The sequence below is a fragment of the Pogoniulus pusillus genome, chromosome 8 (assembly GCF_015220805.1).
Source record: "Pogoniulus pusillus isolate bPogPus1 chromosome 8, bPogPus1.pri, whole genome shotgun sequence".
NCBI classification, from domain to species: Eukaryota; Metazoa; Chordata; class Aves; order Piciformes; family Lybiidae; genus Pogoniulus; species Pogoniulus pusillus.
Window position 1 is genome coordinate 11,639,573 of NC_087271.1, and position 19,007 is coordinate 11,658,579.

The window sequence follows — 19,007 nt, forward strand, 5'->3', positions numbered from 1 at the left end:
CCCTCTGCAGTGTGTGGTTTCCTGTGTCTTCTTTCTGTCATCTCAGATGATGCTTTCTGCCCTCCCAGGAGCACAAGAGGGTAAAGGCCCCACAGCTGATGCCAGCTGGAATAAGGGCTCCTTTTTTTCAGGTAGAACTAGTTGAAGTATGTGATCTCAACCCTTTTCTGGCTGAAAAACTATACTTCGGCTATGGCAGAGGTCTCTTTCCCTGCCTGCTGGAGGTAGGGAGGCAAGATTTGGCACGGTCAGAGGGGTGGGCAGATTTTTCTGGGGACAGTCGTAGCAGGGCTGTTCATGCAGGGTATAGGTGAAGCAGAACAAAGTGGGGGTGGGGTAGGTGTCCTCTGCAGTGTGTATGACTACCACTGGCAGGGAGCTAGGACGTGCTGCTAGTATTAAAGAAGGCGCAGGAGGCCACCGCGGGGCTCCAGCGAGCACTTCATGAGCAACTCCACTTGGAAATGCAGAGTCCCTTTCCTTCCCTCGCACGGGATAGAGTCGGCGCTGGCGCTTCGTGCCAAAGCTGTGGGCTGGGGTTGGTTTTCCAGAGTAGCCAGGCAGGAGACAGGGGAGGAGAAGCCGCCACGGGTGGTTTCTCCGCACCATAACCACCAACTTGCTCGAGGCTGGACGCGCACTCCTGCGCTCGGTGCCGGCCGTGGGGCCGCTGCTCGCTCGGGAGCGGCGGGGCCGAGCGCTCGGTGCCGGCCGTGGGGCCGCTGCTCGCTCGGGAGTGGCGGGGCCGAGCGCTCGGTGTTGGCCCTGGGGCCGCTGCTCGCTCGGGAGCGGCGGGGCCGAGCGCTCGGTGCCGGCCGTGGGGCCGCTGCTCGCTCGGGAGTGGCGGGGCCGAGCGCTCGGTGCCGGCCGTGGGGCCGCTGCTCGCTCGGGAGCGGCGGGGCCGAGCGCTCGGTGCCGGCCGTGGGGCCGCTGCTCGCTCGGGAGTGGCGGTGCCGAGCGCTCGGTGCCGGCCGTGGGGCCGCTGCTCTCTCGGGAGTGGCGGTGCCGAGCGCTCGGTGCTGGCTCTGGGGCCGCTGCTCGCTCGGGAGTGGCGGTGCCGAGCGCTCGGTGCCTGCCCTGGGGCCGCTGCTCTCTCGGGAGTGGCGGTGCCGAGAGCTCGGTGCCGGCCGTGGGGCCGCTGCTCGCTCGGGAGTGGCGGTGCCGAGCGCTCGGTGCCGGCCCTGGGGCCGCTGCTCGCTCGGGAGTGGCGGTGCCGAGAGCTCGGTGCCGGCTCTGGGGCCGTTGCTCGCTCGGGAGTGGCGGTGCCGAGCGCTCGGTGCCGGCTCTGGGGCCGCTGCTCGCTCGGGAGTGGCGGTGCCGAGCGCTCGGTGCCGGCTCTGGGGCCGTTGCTCGCTCGGGAGTGGCGGTGCCGAGCGCTCGGTGCCGGCTCTGGGGCCGTTGCTCGCTCGGGAGTGGCGGTGCCGAGCGCTCGGTGCCGGCTCTGGGGCCGCTGCTCGCTCGGGAGTGGCGGTGCCGAGCGCTCGGTGCCGGCTCTGGGGCCGCTGCTCTCTCGGGAGTGGCGGTGCCGAGCGCTCGGTGCCGGCTCTGGGGCCGCTGCTCGCTCGGGAGTGGCGGTGCCGAGCGCTCGGTGCCGGCCGTGGCGCCGCCGCCTGCAGGTGGCAGTGACTGCGCGGAGCTGCTGTACGTCGTGGAACCGCGCCCAGGGCTGGCGAGAAAAGGGGGCTCCTCCTGAGGGTGCCTCTGTCTCCCGGCAGAGGCCTTGGCACTCCAAAGACCGAGAGCCCCTCCGGGCCTGGGCTGCCTCCCCGCGAACCCGAGCATCTGCCTGCCAGGTGTCCGGGACTAGTGCCGCCTGGCCTCACCCCAGGGGTGCTGCAGCTGAGCTGGGCGGTGTGGCGTTTGCCCAAGCTATCTCCCACCCAACGCCCATCTCATTTCAGTGTCTGAGCTGCCCAGCTGCCTCCAGAGGCTCTGAAGTAGCCTTTCTCTGCTGCGATCCCCTACCAGCCATTCCCACCGCTCCAGCGCCTGGTCCCCTCCGTCTGGCAGCGGCCAAGAGATTTCAACCCACACCAGTTGTATGCAGAGCAGGAGGGGAAGCAGGATCTTGGAGCAGCACAAAGTCCTGGCCCTCTGAAACACCTGTGCTGAGTGGTGTGGGGGGCAGAGCTGGACTCTCCCTGGCCCTCTGGCCATCCCTGTGGCTGGTGGGAAACCCTTGGCAGAGGGTACACGCAGAGAGCATCAGGGTGCAGAAGAAAAGAGGATGGCATGAGGTGCCCCAGGAGCTGCTCAGTGCAACACATGAGCACAGAGGGGCAAACCTCATCACAAGAGGTTTCAGAAAGATGTTGCTTTTGGCTGTGCTTGCTGTTGCCACTGCTCATCAGGTCTGGGCACTCCTGGGTGTCCTTATGCCCCACAGGACCAGGGCTGCTGTTGGGGATGGTGCCTGCTGAAGGGACAGTGTGTGGCTGTACCCACCTGCCTCATCACAGGGCTGCTGGGTGGCACAAACTGCTGGGCATGCCAATGCTGGGTGGCAGGGTTTTTCCCAGCGTTTGAAAAGTGAAGCAGCAAGAGCAGACAGGCAAAGCTGGTTCCTGGACGCTGCCAAACCTGCTATGGGTGGGGCATGGCACTGGAGAGGAGTGCAGCAGGATGGTGAGGGCTGACAGTGTGCATTGGCCACCGTGTTGAATATAAACCAGGTCTCACCTGGCTGTGGCTGTACTCTGCACTGTCACTACTCAAAGAAGCAGCCACTCAGCCACTGCAGGGTTTTGATGTCTGTATTTACTTGGGCACCAGCTGCTTCCCCTTCTTTGAATCACATCATCACACTTTACAAACCCATCTTTTGGGCAGGTTTTGAGGTCTGCCATGGGACCACTGCAGCTCTGTCCCTTTGGTAAGTCCTCAGTCCAGGGAGAAGGGCTCAGGAGGTCATCTTCCTCCGCTTCTCACACTTTGCTCTGCTGTGTTGTTGAGACAGTAACGTTTTGGATAGGAGGATGTCCATTTTCTGACGCTTGAAAATGAAGACTCCTCAGATGACAGGGTGCTGGGCTTGGCCATTGGCCATGAGCAGCTGACTGCCAGGATCTGCCCTCCTACATGGGCCTGAGTCAGCTCCACGTCCTGTCCCAGCAAACTCCCAAACTCTCCTATTCCACCTCCCATTCCAGGTGAGATGCAGCTGGACTGGACCCCAGCTCTGGCACTTGGCAAGTCCCAGGGCAGCAATGAGCGGCACCCACCCTTGGCAGCCTTCTCACTCCATCCCTGTCAGCCCCCCAGATCTGAGTGTTTTGGGTGTCCCTGGAGGCCCAGCTGCCCCTGAACCCCTGCAGCCATCACTGGGGAGAGGTGGTGTATGACTTCTCACAGGTTCACAGGATATTAGGGGCTGGAAGGGACCCAAAGACATCATTGAGTCCAACCTCCCTTGCCAGAGCAGGACCACACAATCTAGCACAGATCACAGAGGAACACATCCAGACAGGCCTTGAAAGTCTCCAGGGAAGGAGACTCCACAGCCTCTCTGGGGAGCCTGTTCCCGTGTTCTGTGACCCTTACAGTAAAGACATTCCCCCTTGTGTTAAAGTGGAACCTCTTATGCTGCAACTTACATCCATTGCTCCTTGTCCTATCACAGGGAGCAAGTGGGAAGAGCCTGTCATCCCCATCCCCCTCCACCAGCCCTCAGATGTTTACAAACATTGATTAAATCCCCTCTCAGTCTTCTCCAGACTAAAAAGTCTCAGGTCCCTCAGCCTCTCCTCATAAGGCATGCCCTCCAGTCCCCTAAGCATCCTTGTAGCCACTGCAGATGCTTTGCCTGGACAGAGACCAGAGCTTTCTGTCCTTCCTGCACAGCCTCTGACACCACTGCCCACCTGTGTTCGTGGCTCTGCTTCCCCTGTGGCAGGTATGCCACCTCACATTCCCAGACTGTCCCCCTTCACTGGCTTGGGCACTCTTTGCGTCCCCTGCAGGTACAGAGATGTCCTGGAGTTTGCCAGGGGCTGTGCCTGCAGCATCTAAGCCTCACAGCACCTCACATGGGTGCTCCCAGCTGAGCTCTCAAACCTGCCAGAGGGGATAAAGCAGGGGAGTCCCTGCTTCCCCTGCACCCTCCACCAGGGCTACCAGATCCCATCATGGGACTTTCTCTGGGCTGCATGGAGGAGTCCAGCATGGTTTTGGATTGTGGCTCTGAGAATCCCTTGCATCTGAGCCCTGCCCCAGTGCTCCACAGAGTGATGACAAACCAACATGTTTCTTTTTCTCTTTTCCTTTCCCCAGCATCCCCCAGCCCTGTGATTACTTCCCCACATGATCCACTCCCCTGGTGTGCTGCCCAAGTGCACTGGAAACATATTGCCCCCACCTCATTGTGACACAGCACCTGAAGGGGAAAGTGCACCCTCACCACCAGCTGAAAATGGTAGCAGACAGAGGATTTGGGTAGAGGAGCAGAACTAGATGTGTCTGCTTCAGTCCTGGAGACGTTGGGTCCCCATGGTGCTGGAGCCCACAGAGACTGGGCTGTGACTGGCTCCCCAGGACCTTTCCCATTGCTGTATGTCCTCCATGCATGGCTACAAGACCCTTTGCAGCTGTGATGGCATCTTGCCCCAGCATCCACCTAGGGAGAGAAGCTGAATGTCAAGGTGAGAAGGAACTTGGGTGACCTGTGGCTCATCATGGGCTTGGGATTGGTTGTATGGAGCAGCACCGGACTCCCATGCCATGACAGAAGGGACTCAAGCCCAGCTCTGGGTCCCATAGGAGTAGGAAGAAGCCTCTGTTCTGTTTTCCCGGGGACTGCAGGTGATGAGGGCCATGTCCTAGTGGCCAGCCCATAGTGAGAGGTGCTATAAGGAGTGGCTTGCATGTGCTGGGAGAGGAGCAGCTCCCCAGCAGTTGCTGGCCAAGAGGGATGGCTGCAAGCTTCCATCTATGTAGCCAAAAAAGGCAGCCAAAGGATGGATCTGAGCAAGCAGCTTGAGTCGCAGCCCTACTCCCATGCAGCACCAGTTGCCACCCTGAATCATAAACTGGTTTGGGTTGAAAGGAACCTTTAAAGCTTATCTAGTCCACACCCCCCAATCCCCCCCCCCGCTACAGTGAGCAGGGACGTCTTCAACTAGAACAGATTGCTCAGAGCTCTGTCCAACCTGGCCTGCAACGTTTCTAGGGATGGGGCATCTACCACCTTGCTGGACAACCTGTGCCAGTGTTCACCACCCTCAGCATAATCACTTTCTTCCTACTATCTAGTCTGATTCTTGGCCTACTGCATGCCCAGAGCCAGGAGCATTTCAGGAGCCACCCTGTACACCAGACCAACTTTGGTAAAAGCTACACAGCTCTGTCTGCAATATAAATACTCCTGGGGCTGCTGAGAGCAAGGGCAGCAGCAGGGAGGGCAGAGGGCATGAATTCCCGGGGCGATTAAGCGGGGCCACGGCAGCAGAGGCAGCTCAGGCTGCCCAGCACATTCCTGCAGGGCTTGATGTAGGAATGCCTTTGCACTTCTCTGTTTCTTTTTAAGACAAGCCTAGCTGGCAGGTAAGGTAGTCACAATGTAAGCCGAGTCTTGTGAATGTTAAGAGCTGGCAGATGAGCCACAGCAGAAGCACAATGCTGCCAGCACCATGGATTTTTTGTTGGAAGCCTCTTTGCCTCCTGCTTTTCTTAAACCTCTTGGCTGCTGACATCTTGTAACTAAGAAACACCTTCAGCTTTCATTTTAATGGGGTTCCAGCTCTCTGGTTCCCAGAAGAGAAAGTTGGGATCATGTCATAAGGACCCCCAGAGCAGGAGCAGGTAAAAATGAAAACGAGACAACCTTTATCTGGATGTGTGAAATGCTGGAATGTAAGGCAGGCGTTTGGGTCTGCATGCCTGAACCACCAGCAATGTCACAGAGAGGTTACTGAGAGAAAACACAACTTATTCTGAGAGCTGATGCAAAGCTGGTGAAACCAGTGATTCCTCCAAAGTGAGGGACAGAGAAGTCTGTATCTGTACAGATGCACAGATACATAGAAAGTGCCTCAGAGTGTTTAAATACATTTTGTGTTCTGCAAGGAGATCTAGAAGAGCAGAGTCCCATGGAGTATCTCTGCCTGGCAGCATCCCCCTGGTTGCAGAGTGATGAAGCCCATGGGATGTGGGGAGGTCCTGTCCCCATTGGCTTCCTTCCTGAGCATCATGAGCCCAGGTATGGGTGAGTCATCTTCACCCCATTTCACTGCCAGCCACATGATCTGAAGAGCTCAGCTGCTCAGCATCACCCAGGGGAGCCCCTACTGAATGAGGGCACCTGGACCCTGACACCACTGATGACATTCCCGGCACCTCCACCCACCAGTGATGGTTCAAGGACTGGCACAAGGGGTTGGCTTTGAAGCAGAGAGGCAGGAAATCTGAAGAGTGCTGAGGCTGGGGAGTGGTCTGCACACGCTGAGATCAAAATGAGTTCTTTGTGGAGCAGGCAGCCGAAATCATTGCAGGGTTGTGATTTAACTCTAGTCAGCAACAAAACACCACAGCCCCCGGTGGGATGGGGAGGAGAGTTCAAATAAAGAAAACTCATGGGCTGGCATAAAAACAACTTAAAAACTAAACTGATGGAAAGTATAATAAAAATATGATGATGATGATGATGATGATGATGATGATGATGATGATAGCAGTAGTTGTAATGAAGAGGAATAAAAAATAAAATAACAATAATAAGGGGATAAATGAAGCCCAAGAAAAGACAAGTGATGCACAATGCAGTTGCTCACCATCCACTGACCCACCCTATCCCCCAGTCTATATATGGGATGTGATGCCCTCTTTTATGGAATGTCTCTTTGACTAGTTCAGGACAATCATCCTGGCCATGCTTCCCTCCAGCTTCTGTGCACTTCATTAGCAGAGCATGGGAAAGAGAAAAGTCCTTGATTCCTTAGCAACACCAAAAACCCATCAGTATATTATCAGCATTTGTCTCATACTGAATCCAAAACACAGCACTGGTTTAGTTACTAGGAAATAGCTATTATGGGGGGAAAAAATAGTTCTATCTCAGGCTAAAGCAGGACAGGGGTGAGACTCCTAATGTGGAGCAGCAGAGAGGGCTTGATCCCTCTGCCTTTGTCAGCCAAAGTGCCAGGATTTCCCTAATTGCCGGGGCCGTTTAACTACCGACTCTGTGGATATGGAGTCTGTTCAGCTCTCTTAATCCCTCTGCTGGCATCGCATCCAGTCCACTGCCAGGCACCGGCATGCTGCCTGCCACCCTGCCCATCCTCCTTTGCCACCCTGCCTACTTCCCCTTGCCACTATGTCCACCTCCCATAGCCACCTCCCATAGCCACCCAAGGCAAGCAGGTCTCAGCTACTGAATCTGGGTGAGAAGGTCCATGGGCAAAATGGGGCAAGGCACAGTGGAACACAGATGGAAACCATAGAAGAATCTTGTCAGAGTTCTCAAGTTCTAGTGCTGACCACCAGTTTCCCCTGGGTGGGAAACTGGGACTGAGATGATCCACAGTAGGGCTGGAGAGTCAGGTCCCTGCAGGAGGTCTGTGGTGGATCTTTGGCAGTTTACATATTGTGGTGCTAATGGGACTGCAACAGGGTGCATAAGATGAAGCCATGATGAAAGATTTTTAACTCCCCTGCAAAGAGCTTATTGTTTAATGATAGACCCACAGGGATGAGGAGGAACTCACCAAGGAGTTTTGGCATGAGGAAGAGTGTGTCCAGCAGATCAAGGGAGGTTCTCCTCCCCCTCTACTCTGCCCTGCTGAGACCTCATCCTGAGTACTGCGTTCAGTTTTGGGCTCCCCAGTTTAAGAGGGACAGGGATCTGCTGGAGAGGGTCCAGCAGAGGGCTAGGAGGATGATTAGGGGACTGGAGCACTGCCTGATGAGGAGAGGCTGAGGGACCTGAGACTTTAGTCTGGAGAAGACTGAGAGGGGATTTAATAAACGTTTATAAATATCTAAGGGCTGGGTGTCAGGAGGGGGGGACAGGCTCTGCTCACTTGCTCCCTGTGATAGGACAAGGAGCAATGGATGTAAGTTACAGCATAAGAGGTTCCACTTTAACACAAGGGGGAACTTCTTTACTGTAAGGGTCACAGAACACTGGAACAGGCTCCCCAGAGATGCTGTGGAGTCTCCTCTGGAGACTTTCAAGGCCTGTCTGGATGTGTTCCTCTGTGATCTGTGATAGATTGTGTGGTCCTGCTCTGGCAAGGGAGGTTGCACTTGATGATGTCTTTGGGTCCCTTCCAACCCCTTATATGCTGTGATCCTGTGACACGGTGGGGTGCTTGCCCCATCCCCTTTCCACTTTACCCTGCATGTTCCTTCCTGGCATAGTCAAACCTGCCTGGTCAGGGGCAACCATGAGCAATGTGACCCTTTCCTATCCATCTGCGAAACCCACACTGCCCATCCAGGTCCATTCTCTACCACATGGAGGACTTGCTCCTGGTCCTTCTTTCTGTCTGATGGATCCACTGTGGAATGCTCTCCCATGCAGGCAGCACTAAGAGCAAAGACAGTGTGGAGAGACAGGAGCAACCAGCAGGCTCCCCAGACCTGTGAGGGTAAAGCGACACCTTCCCTCATCCAAGACAGATTCCACTACTGGGTTGTTTTTGTCAGGTGGAGCTGGTTGCCCTCATGGTGGGTTGCAAGAGCTGTGCTGGGGTGGCCACTGATGCTGGCCCTGCACTGGGGTTAGTGGCTAGTGCCCAGGCCAAGCAAAAAGCACACAGTGCAAGACTGGCTGCTTTGAGGTCAACAATTAGTGAGCAATGAAATCATTCAGCACTGAGGGGAGCTTGAAATGGCACCTGTTGGTAAAACATCAGAAGTCCTCATGCATTAGCTGCACTCAGGAGACCATCCTCAAGTACCTCTTGTTCCAATCACACTCCTGCCTGTCCCTCCTGAACTCCTACTTTGGCTTCACGATTGTTTTAACTAAAGTGCTGGTCACCACTGCCTTTAATTTTACAAGTTTTGGATGGGATGGGTGTCTGGCCTCCACCTCAGTAGGTGAAGAACTGTGGGGAGGTGTGCCAGGAGCTGCTCCATGGGACAACCATTGTGGTTATGTGAACAGATTTTGGGGTGGCAGTGGGAAGCTCTGACAACAGTGGGGCGCAGTGGTGAATTCATCACCCAAGCTGTATCTGTATACCTGGAAAAATCATCAGTTACCCATCCAGCTCCAAGCTTGGGAAGAACTCCACGATCTGCTGAATTACAGGGGGAAAACAGTGAGGTTTATTCATTGCCCCCTCTCTCCCCAAACCCGGCACAATCCTGCCTTCATGGGCCAGTCTGCCGTGTCAGCACCACACACAAAGGGCTCTCAGTCTGCTGAGCTGGAGCCAGGGCAGAAGGATTTTTAACACTTTACATGATAGCTGAGGCTGGGAGGGATCTTGAGGTTGAATTCAGCTGCTGCCCTCCCAAGACCTCTTCCACAAGAACGGGGGTCTCCTCCTGGGCTGCTGCAGCACAAGTGGCCATGAGGCCAAGCTGCGGGGCAGTGAGCTGGTTTGCTGCTCTGGAGGCTCCCCTTCCCACTGGAGTGAGGCTCTAGAGGTGGATGCTGCTCTGTGTTTCCCTTCCCATTGGTACCTGCCCTTGGACAATGCTCCATCACCCCTACTTGACAGCTGCCTGCACTCCACATCTGTGCCTGCACCCCATGTCTGAGCAAAGGGCAGGGCAGCGCCTCAGCCACCGTGGCATGGGGAGTACCCTGTGTCTTCGCCTGGGCGCACCCACCACTGCTGCCGCCACCGCTGCCACCACCCCTCCGGGGCATGACAATGTGTCCTGCTTCCCAAGTCCTCCATTTATGTTGCCATCTCCTTCCCATTCTCATTGCCCTTCATCCTCATCCATACCCATTCCTGCTGCCATCGTCCCTCTAATCCCAATTCTACATGCCCCCTATCACCAGCCTCCACGACTCCATTCCCACTATCAGCCATCTCCATTCCCCTCCTACCTGGCCTCCATCCCCACCGCCAACCAACTTCACTCCTGCTGCCATCCATGCCCGTTCCCGCTCCCATCGGCCCTGTGCCAGCCTCCGCCCCCAGCCCGGCTCCCCCCCCGCGGTCCCCGCGGCCCCGCCCCACAGTGCCGTGCAGCCGCCCCCTGGCGGCGACCCGGCGGGGCAGGACAGGGCGGGGCGTGGCGCGGCGCGGCGAGCGAGCGGCGCGGCGGAGGAAGCGGGGGCGGTGCGTCTCGGTCGTGTCCCTCCGCGCGGCGCGGCCGCAGGCGCCATCGGTGCTTGAGAAGATCCTTCCGCTTCGCCTCTCATCGTGCCAGTGGCGGCGGCGGCGGGAGCGGCTGTGGCCATGGCCCGCGGAGCGGGGCCAGCGCTCGCCGCAGTCCTCGGCCTGGTGCTGACCGTGCTTATCCGCGCCGAGCCCGCGGCCGGTGAGTGACGGCGGGGCGGCGGCGGAGTCTGCGGAGTTGAGGCAGTGCGCGGGACGTTGAGGGGCTGCCCGGAGCCGCCCCTTGCTCGGAAAGAACCGGCCCCGCTCCCGGCGCCGCTTCAGCCGCGGCCAGGCCGGCGCCAGTGTCTTCTTCTTCCTCCCTCAGTCGGGTTGGGAGAAGGAGACCTGGGTCGGTGTCGGGGGGGCGGTGGGGTGTCAAGGCGTGGGGTGGCCGCCGTCGCTTTGTGCGGAGCGGGACTCCCCCGCACGCAGCTCGGCTCACCTGCCAGCCGGGGAGTGGTGTGGGGCAGGGGGTCCGCCAGACAGACCGGGGCTCCGCAGAGGCAGACCGCAGCAGGGCGGTGAGCTGCGGACGGGGGGTTGCCGTGCCCTCCCCCGCAGGAGCTGCTGTGCCGTCCTCCGTGAGGAGGCTGCTATACCTCCCGTGGGAGCAGCTTCACCGTTGGGAGGTGCCGTGCTCTCCTCGTTGGGAGGGCTGCCGTGCTTCTCCCCGGGGGCTACCGTGCCTGCCGTGAGAGCTGCTTCCCGGTGGGAGCTCACACGTAACGGAAAAGTGCGCTGGAAGCCGTGCCTCACTGGCGGTGCGTGGCAGTGATCTATGCGCTGCTGCAGAGCTGGCTCTGAGTGCTTGAGGGCGTTTAGTTTCAGAACACGAGAGAAAACGGCTGTGCTGTTTTCCGTGGCCTGAAAGAGCTGTGCGTGGTGTTGGTCCCGGGCACCGTGCTCGGGACATACCTACACGCAGGGTTTCTGCGTGTCCTCCTTCTCCTGCAGTTGTTAATCAGGGTGGGCGCGACGAAGCCAAGTGTGTACATCTGAAAAAGCTGCTGCTTTTCATTACTCTTCCCCGTTGTGTGTCGGCATTTGCAATGTGCGTTACAGAAGGGCTGGAGAACACGATCCATAGCCGTATAGTGTTGGGTTCTGATGGATTTCATGCCGCTCCCGGTCCTGCTCGTAGAGCAAAGCATGTGCAGCCCCTGCAGCATGTTAAAGCTGTCGAGGAGCAGCAGTCATTGATTACTTAGGTGACTTCTCATTCTTTCTTCCTTTTTTGCTTCCAAGAGGTTGGATTGCCCTTCAAATGACTTGTGAAGAGTGCAGCAATGGGAGAAAGCAGTAGTGGAAGTTGTTTAGTTTGTGACTGAGTGACACATTGGTAATTTGGGCAGTTTGATTCTTTGGTATGGCTAGCGCTGGTGACTGTTGTCTGCAGAGTTTTGACCGCTGCTCTTGTCTTGAAGACAGAGTGGTTGGGTTAATCGATCTTTCTGTTTTGACTTTTAAATTATTATTATTTTCCTTCTGGGAGAAATATTGTTGTTGTGTATCCAGTAACCCTCCTCTGAAGTCTGACTTAGTTTTTTGAACCTGATGCAAAAAGGTGTTTGAAGTGGGGAAAAAATGCTATTCCCTGAATGTGTTTTGCCCAGGTTGGCTCAAAAGGGACTGTAAACCATAAAGAGGCTTTCAGGGGTAGGTGTCTCTCAGGTTCACAAATGTGTTTTCTTGGTAGGGCAGAGGTGTGGTGTATTGTAGGACTGTTATTTCTGGAAATGCCTTACATCATCCCATAAAAAGGCAAAAACTTGTTGGTTGGTTTTTGGTGTGTTTTTTTTTTTCAGACTCCATGTCATGTCCATGTAGTTAAACTCTACCTCTAAACAACCAATTTACCAGCTTTTTGCCACCTCTACCAGTTCTGGCTCTGACAGGGTGGAGAGGTAGCTATGGTGTCACTTGCTCTTTGATGGGGCATGGATACCTCCTGGGCTGGTTGAAGTCTTCCCATGCTGCAGTTTTTGGCACTGTGGGTAAAATCTCTTTCCAGCGCTAAACAAAGGTTGGTTGTCAGAGGTGACAAAATCCAGGCTGAAACTGATTTCTGTTCATGAGATGCTGACCTGCATCTAGTTCTTGGGAGCAGGAACTGTGGCTTGAATTAATGGGAAAGGTGAAGTCACCGAAAGGGTATTTTCAGGTGCATATTCAACTGTCTTGATGCTGTTGTGCAAGAAAGGGCAGGTATCTGATGTCAGCCCTCTTGGTCAATAAACGGGAGGCTCCTGGATGCACCAAGCACTATGGTTTGGACTGCTCAGCTCTGCCTCATCATGCGAGCTGCATGGTGTAGCAACTTGCTTTTCCAGTTGAGCCGTTGGTTAGTTTTGCAAAAGGCTGCATTGAAGTTGCAGTAAGCTGGGGCGGGGCGGCAACACCTGCGCTTTTGGTGAGGATACTCTGGTGATAATTGCCCTCAACGATTTGCTCCTCTTCTGATCAGGCTGCGGTGGGTGAAAGGAGTCCTGGCTCCTAAAGCCCATTCTAATTACCATCCCCCCCTGTCGTTATTAACGCCTGGGTTTCGTCGAGCCCAGTCTGACCAGGTTGCTGTTGGCTCTCAGCCCGTGTTTCCAACAGGTTGCAATACGTTTTTAATCCAGGGCAGCACAAAGGTAGTGCGTCCATGCGGGCTGCAGTTTGAGATGTTTAGCACTCAAAACAGTCAACCTTTCGAGGTCAGATAGCGCTGACGGTGCCGGCCTGCCTGATAGGGATTTGCTTACGGAAGAGCAAGTTTTACTTGATCTCTTGAAGGTGTTACTATCGAATTGGTTCTTATCAAACATGCTGATTTAGACTTTCAAAAAGGGAGTGTGATGGGAATCTGGCTACCTCGCATCACTTCAGGGCATCACTTAGTCAGATTAGAAATACGTGAAGATCCTCTCGCTGACGTTCTCGGGACTTGTATCCTTGGGAAAAGAGGTCTTGCGCCTCTGGTGGCATTTGGCATTGCATTGTTTTTACAGTGAGCATGTCAAGTTTTTGTCAGCTTCCACAGCTTATTTCCTTCCCTCATGTTAGGTGTCTTGCTGCTGTCGCAGTAAGGTGATGTTTCTCTTCAATATGCTCTAGGCTTGTTCAGCTTCTCCCATTTTCAGTCTCTGCCAGACTGGGGGTGGTTTTTGTTTGTGTTGTTGGTGTTTAAAAAAAAATTATTTGGGAATCTCACTTGACAGCAAAACCAAACTGTTGTGATTTGTAACTCCAGATGTAATATTGCTTCCTTTGAGTTTATACTCTTTGTTAGTGACTACAAAGCCAAGGTACCATAATCATTGTTCTCACCTCCCTGTTGGGGACACACTGGGGAAATGCCATCCATGTTGGGACAAAAAGAGCTTCCCTAAGCATCTGTGTTTAAAATGTCCTTTTTGTAGTTATAATCTTAATTTCTAAAGATTTGTACCGGAACCATATGGCCAACAGAAGTCATAGGATCACAGAGAATGGTCAGGGCTGGAAAGCACCTCGAAGATCACACAGTTCCAATCCCCCTGCCATGGGCAGGGACACCTCACACTAGATGAGGTTGCTCAGAGCTACATCCACCCTGGCCTTAAAGACCTCCAGGTATGAGGCTTCCACCATCTCACTGGGCAGCCTGTTCCAGTGTCTTACCACCCTTGTGGTGAAGAACTTCTTACTAGCATCCAGTCTACCCACTTCTGGTTTTGCTCCATTCCCCCTGTCCTGTTACTACCTGACATACTGAAAAGTGCCTCCACAGCTTTCCTGTAGGCCCCTTTCAGATACTGGAAGATCACAATGAGGTCTCCTTGAAGACTTCTCCTCTCTGGCCTGAACAGCCCCAACTCTCAGTCTGTCTCTGTAGGAGAGGACCTTCAGCCCTCTGATTATCCTTGTGCCCTTCTCTGGACACGCCCCAGCATGTCCAGATCCTTCCTGTAACAAGGGCTCCAGGACTGGACACAGGGCTGTCAGTGCCCGTCTAGGAGAAGCAATGCTCCTACCCTCCTAAACAGGGTCATCTGAGAGCTGCAGAAATAACCGTCCATTCTGTTTAGAAAATAGTCTGTTCCTAGGGCACATGTCCTTTTTTTAGCCTGCTAGGAGGATGAAAAAAGAGCTTTGTAGCTCAAAATGGCACGAGTGGCTGCTGTTTGTTCCGTGCAGCAAGTCTTCTTGTTTCTGACTTCATCTGGGACCGCTGCGGAAGCGCCGCTCGGCACAAGCGTCGGGGCTGGCATTTCTGCACAGGCAAACATGCTTAACCTTCAAATTAATAAAGATTTAGTGCTGTGGGATGACGAGACACTTTGGAGAAGACGTGAGCATGGCTCCCGTCTGCCAGATTGCCATGGAAACACCAGTACCTCTTCAGCTCTTTAATTGCCTTCCCTACTTTTTTTTTTCCCTGAAAACTTTTCTTTCTTCCCCCCCTCCCCCCCCCCTTTTTTTTTTTTTTTTTTCAAACAATGCTTTATGTTACCATTCTGGATGTTAAGCATTTGGCTTTGTTAGGAAAACTGAAAATAAGGGCAGGCAGGGAACAGTAGCTGTGCAAGGGAATGGAGAATATGGTGGCTGGCAGACTTCCAAACTATTAACGAGTTCATCCCCAATTCAGTATGTGTTAAACTCGAGCTTTTCAGAGGGGGTTCAGTAGGAACAGTGTCACACAAACTGTAGCTGCATCTGCTAGAAATAAGTCCACCAGCAGCTTCACAGAATCTCAGAACTTTAGAGGCTGGTTGGGACCTCTAGACATCGAGTCTAAGCCCCTGACAAAGCAGGTCACCCAGGTTAATTTGCACAGGAATGCATCCAGGTGGGTTTTGAAAGTCTCCAGAGAAGAAGACTGCACAGCCTAGCTGGGCAGCCTGCTCCAGGGCTCTGTAGAGCACTCACTGTAAATAAGTTTCTTCTCATGTTAAGGTGAAGCCTTATATATTGCAGTTTGTAGCTGTTGCTCCTTGTCTTATTGCTGCTGACCAGTGAAAAGAGATTAGCTCCATTCACTTGACGCCCATCCCTCAGATATTTGTACACGTTGGTCAGATCCCCTCTCAGTCTTCTCTTCTCCAGACTAAACAGCCCCAGGTCTCTCAGTCTCTTTCCATAGGGGAGATGCTTAAGACCCCAAATTATGCTCATGGCTCTCCACTGGACTCTTTCCATCAGGTCTCTGTCTTTCTGGAACTGAGGAGTCCAAAATAGGACACAGTATTCCAGGTGTGGTCTCACTGGGGCAGAGCAGAGGGGAAGAACCTCCAGCTTCCTAAGCCTAAGTCCCTGAGGACAGAAAGGCTTCAATTCTACCTGTGAATTTGCACAACGGTTCCCTGCTTTGTACTTAGGAGGGCAGATTAGTAGTCTTGGCCAGTTCCTAGCTGTTCAGTGGGGACAGATTTGATGACAGGTGCTTTTTTTCTTTTGTCTTCTGTCTGAGAACTTAATGGAGTCAGATTTGTTGTTAGCACTCTCAAAAAAAACCCAAACCCCCCCCCCCCCCACACACAAAAAAACCCAAACCAAACAACAACCCCAAACAACCTGATGAACTTCTACAGCAAAATTTCTTTGTGCAGGTTTGTTTTTCTGAAACACACTTTTCCCCCCTTGCTTATCTGGAGAGGTAGTGAGGGAAACCAGTTTGGACATTGGGATTTTCTCATTCCAAAGGTACAGGATGTTGGCTGAATGTCTTCATACTCCTGCTTAGTTTCTCAGTTGATGAGCCTTCCATTATCCAATTGATTTCAGGCTTTTTTTTTCGTGTCAAAACAGTGGAGATGCCTTAATAGTCCAATTAAAGCATTTTTACTTTACAGACTGTTTCCATGCCTCGTAGACAAGCTTTGTCCTTGACTGCTACCCTCTGCAAAGTACAGACTGGTCAGCTTGTTTTAAACTCCTCAAATGTCACTGTTGGCTACATCTATGCTGAATGTGAGGTTTATCACTTTTTCACAGTAAGGATTTTTGTTAGTTTGCTTCCTACCCTTGCCACAGGGCTGCTGTGGGGTGATCTGTTCTAAAGAAAAAGATGAACATGTGAAAATAGTTTTTTTTCCCCTTTATTTACTTGTGGGCTTTCCCTGCTATGTAATCTCACTGGCACTGTAATCTGTTGAGGTTAGTGAATAGCATAATTAGTTATCACTCCTTTGTGGTTTTCCTCCAAAATTTGGTTATCTTTGGGTATTCTCTCCGTGTGTGCAGTGCTGCTTATTCCTTACCAGCTTTTTGTTTCAGCAGCTGTTTGTGTGGTGTAAGTTGCAGCTGTGCAAGGACTTTGTCCCTTTCTGCACATTGAGGATTTGCTGATTGTCCTCCAGAACTGCACTTTGTGTTTCAGTATTTTCTCTCAGCTTCTGTTTTCTTGCTCTGTGTTTTTCCTGAAGGGAATCAGAAGCTGTTTTTGCTCCTTTGGAATGTGAGAAGCCTTGATTCGTGGTGTAGCTGGTGGTTCTGATCATGCTCCATGCTGTTGATCTTGTATAGGGATTCCCCACGCATCCTCTGCTGCTGCCATTTGAGAGCTTAGAATCCTTTTGCCTCCTTTCTTTTCATACATAAGAGTAACCCAGTTGAAATGACAAACTGTTTCTCATGAATGTCACTCCAGACAGAAAATCCACTGGCTACATGAAAGTTGTTGGAACCTGTTTTGTCCTTCAGCTTTCTTTCTAGTCTTTAATATATTTTTAGCCTGACCTTTCCTCTGTGTTCAATTAGTTTCTCCTCTGTTCTCCACCCTCTCCCGCAAGTAAGCTTTTGAACCTGTGGACAGATTTCAACCAAATATGACAGAGGTCTGGGTTCTTAAATGACACTGAGTTGCTGTGAACTGAATGGAAAATTTATGGACAGAAAGAGGAGAGAGACCCATGTAGTGTCCTCTCAAGGGACACTGTACCAGCAGCTCAGCGATGTTCTCTGCCAGAATACTGCTGTCCTCTTACTTAAAACAAAACCTTTGGTCAGAGCGTGTACCTTCTTAGATTCAGGATAATCGACCATAAAGCTACAGGAAACCAGCTTTAAAATGTCTCTTCCTCACAACATTGCTTTGGTATTTTGCATTTTTATTTGTGCTTGTCTTTTTCTGAACTCGTGTGTAGGAGCTTATTGGCATTGCTCTCCTTTTTAGTGTTTACAACAGAGCCCTTTCAGATTCGCTATGGCTCTGTTTTCTTATAGCAGTCTTCTCTCTTAAAAGCTGAACTCTGACACTTAGAGCTTTTGATCTTAATCCTTAACTATTTCTTTTTAATTTTCTAGCCTAGAAAGTATCTGAATTTACAGTGGGCAGATGACCTGGAAGTTCCAGTTTGGTTTCTACACTTCATCTTGGCACTCTAAAGAGCAGTGAGGCAGAAACACTACTTTTCTCATCATCCTAGGTTTGCTTTAGCTGTCGTCTTAGCCCAAAAGATTAAATCTGGGCAAAACTACGCTCCAGTGATGTGTAGGCTTTGGTGTATTCAGTTGTTGAGAATCTCAACACTTCTATAGTGTTTCTGTGAGTGATGCTTTCTGCTTGTGCTTGGTTTACAGCAGTGGCTACCTGGTGGGTTTTTTTCCCCCCCCTCTGGCTTTGAAAAATAGTCCTGGTAGGCTTATTAAAGACAAATTCTAACCTGATTAAGTGCAGGTGTGTGCTAGGGTTTTGTGTGGACTCTAGACTGAGTAGTGTAGGTAATAAGGTTCATCCCATGCATGCCTGGAGCCCTAATCCTAGAAGTCTTTCAAACTGGGTTGCAATGCATGCTAGAAATTGAGCACTTCTTTCACGTAGTGGTGGCCTGCCCACTAGATAGAAAAACCAAACAAACCAGTCTTAATCATGCTGTGTCTTTCCAGTATTCCTGTAATATGTCCCAAAAAGCTGCTAAGCCCTGAGGCAGTTCAGTACATTAAAAAGCCATGGGATTGCTCTGTGAAGACCTGCTGGCATACCGGAGCAAGCTTTCTGCTGCCTTGGAAGTGCAAGGACTTGAAATGTGGCTGCTTGTTGTTTGGTCTGGACTAACTCAGCTTGTGATAGCCTTCGTGGTTTTGTTCCAGAAAACCAACAAAAAATGCTCCATTTCTGGGGTTTTAAGCGTGGCAGAAAACTGTTGAAAGCAGCCTGTTAGACTCAAAACCTTGACAGCTTGCCGCTCCTGTCTATATGCAGCTGCCAGGAAAGTGGTTCTCTCTATCCAAGACCAGGCTGTCTTCTCTCATGCTGTACACACCAAAGCATTTCCAGTTAACATAATGGATGTAGCAGAACGTACTACTTCTGCTGGCTGAGGCAGAAACGTGAAGGTTCTGAGGCTGTTAACTCTTGAGCACAACATGGCAGAGCAGCAGAAGAGCAGCTTTTGAAGTAAGGCATGTTGAAATGCCTTAGGTTTGTAGGTATTGTGTAGTGGTTCAAGACATCACAAAATACAGGAAGGCAGAGCTTTGCGCACAGAAATGCTAATCTGGCTGTGAGAACTGCAGGATCTCATTTCCCTTGTGATTTCTTTCTTAAATAGAAGCGGTCATGTTACGTTTCAGTACTAATTTTAATGCAGACTATGGTCACATTTGCATTCACTTAAGCTTTAGTTGCATTTCAATTTATTTCTGTTCAGCTTATTTTAGTTTTAAGCTGAGAAAGTACTAAAAAGTCTTTTTATTTGCTTTTGTTTCCTTAGCTGCTTTCACTTCTAAATGACTATATTAAAAAAATGTGCTTAGCTG

The 19,007-nt window shown here is 52.4% G+C and overlaps 1 protein-coding gene across 6 annotated transcripts in view; it reads left to right on the top strand.

The window, feature by feature from the left end:
• The first annotated feature begins 10,243 nt into the window (after positions 1-10,243).
• NOTCH2 (notch receptor 2) overlaps positions 10,244-19,007 on the top strand; it is a 114,846-nt gene continuing 106,082 nt past the window's right edge. For 2 of the 6 annotated variants that reach the window (XR_010303042.1, XM_064147221.1), the window contains exon 1: positions 10,244-10,440. Coding sequence is in view for 4 of the 6 variants with exons in the window: in XM_064147221.1 (XP_064003291.1) it covers positions 10,359-10,440 (82 nt within the window). In the remaining 2 variants the exon portion in view is untranslated. The remainder of the gene's footprint in view (positions 10,441-19,007) is intronic. The other 4 variants (XR_010303043.1, XM_064147222.1, XM_064147223.1 and 1 more) reach the window with 4 other exon arrangements.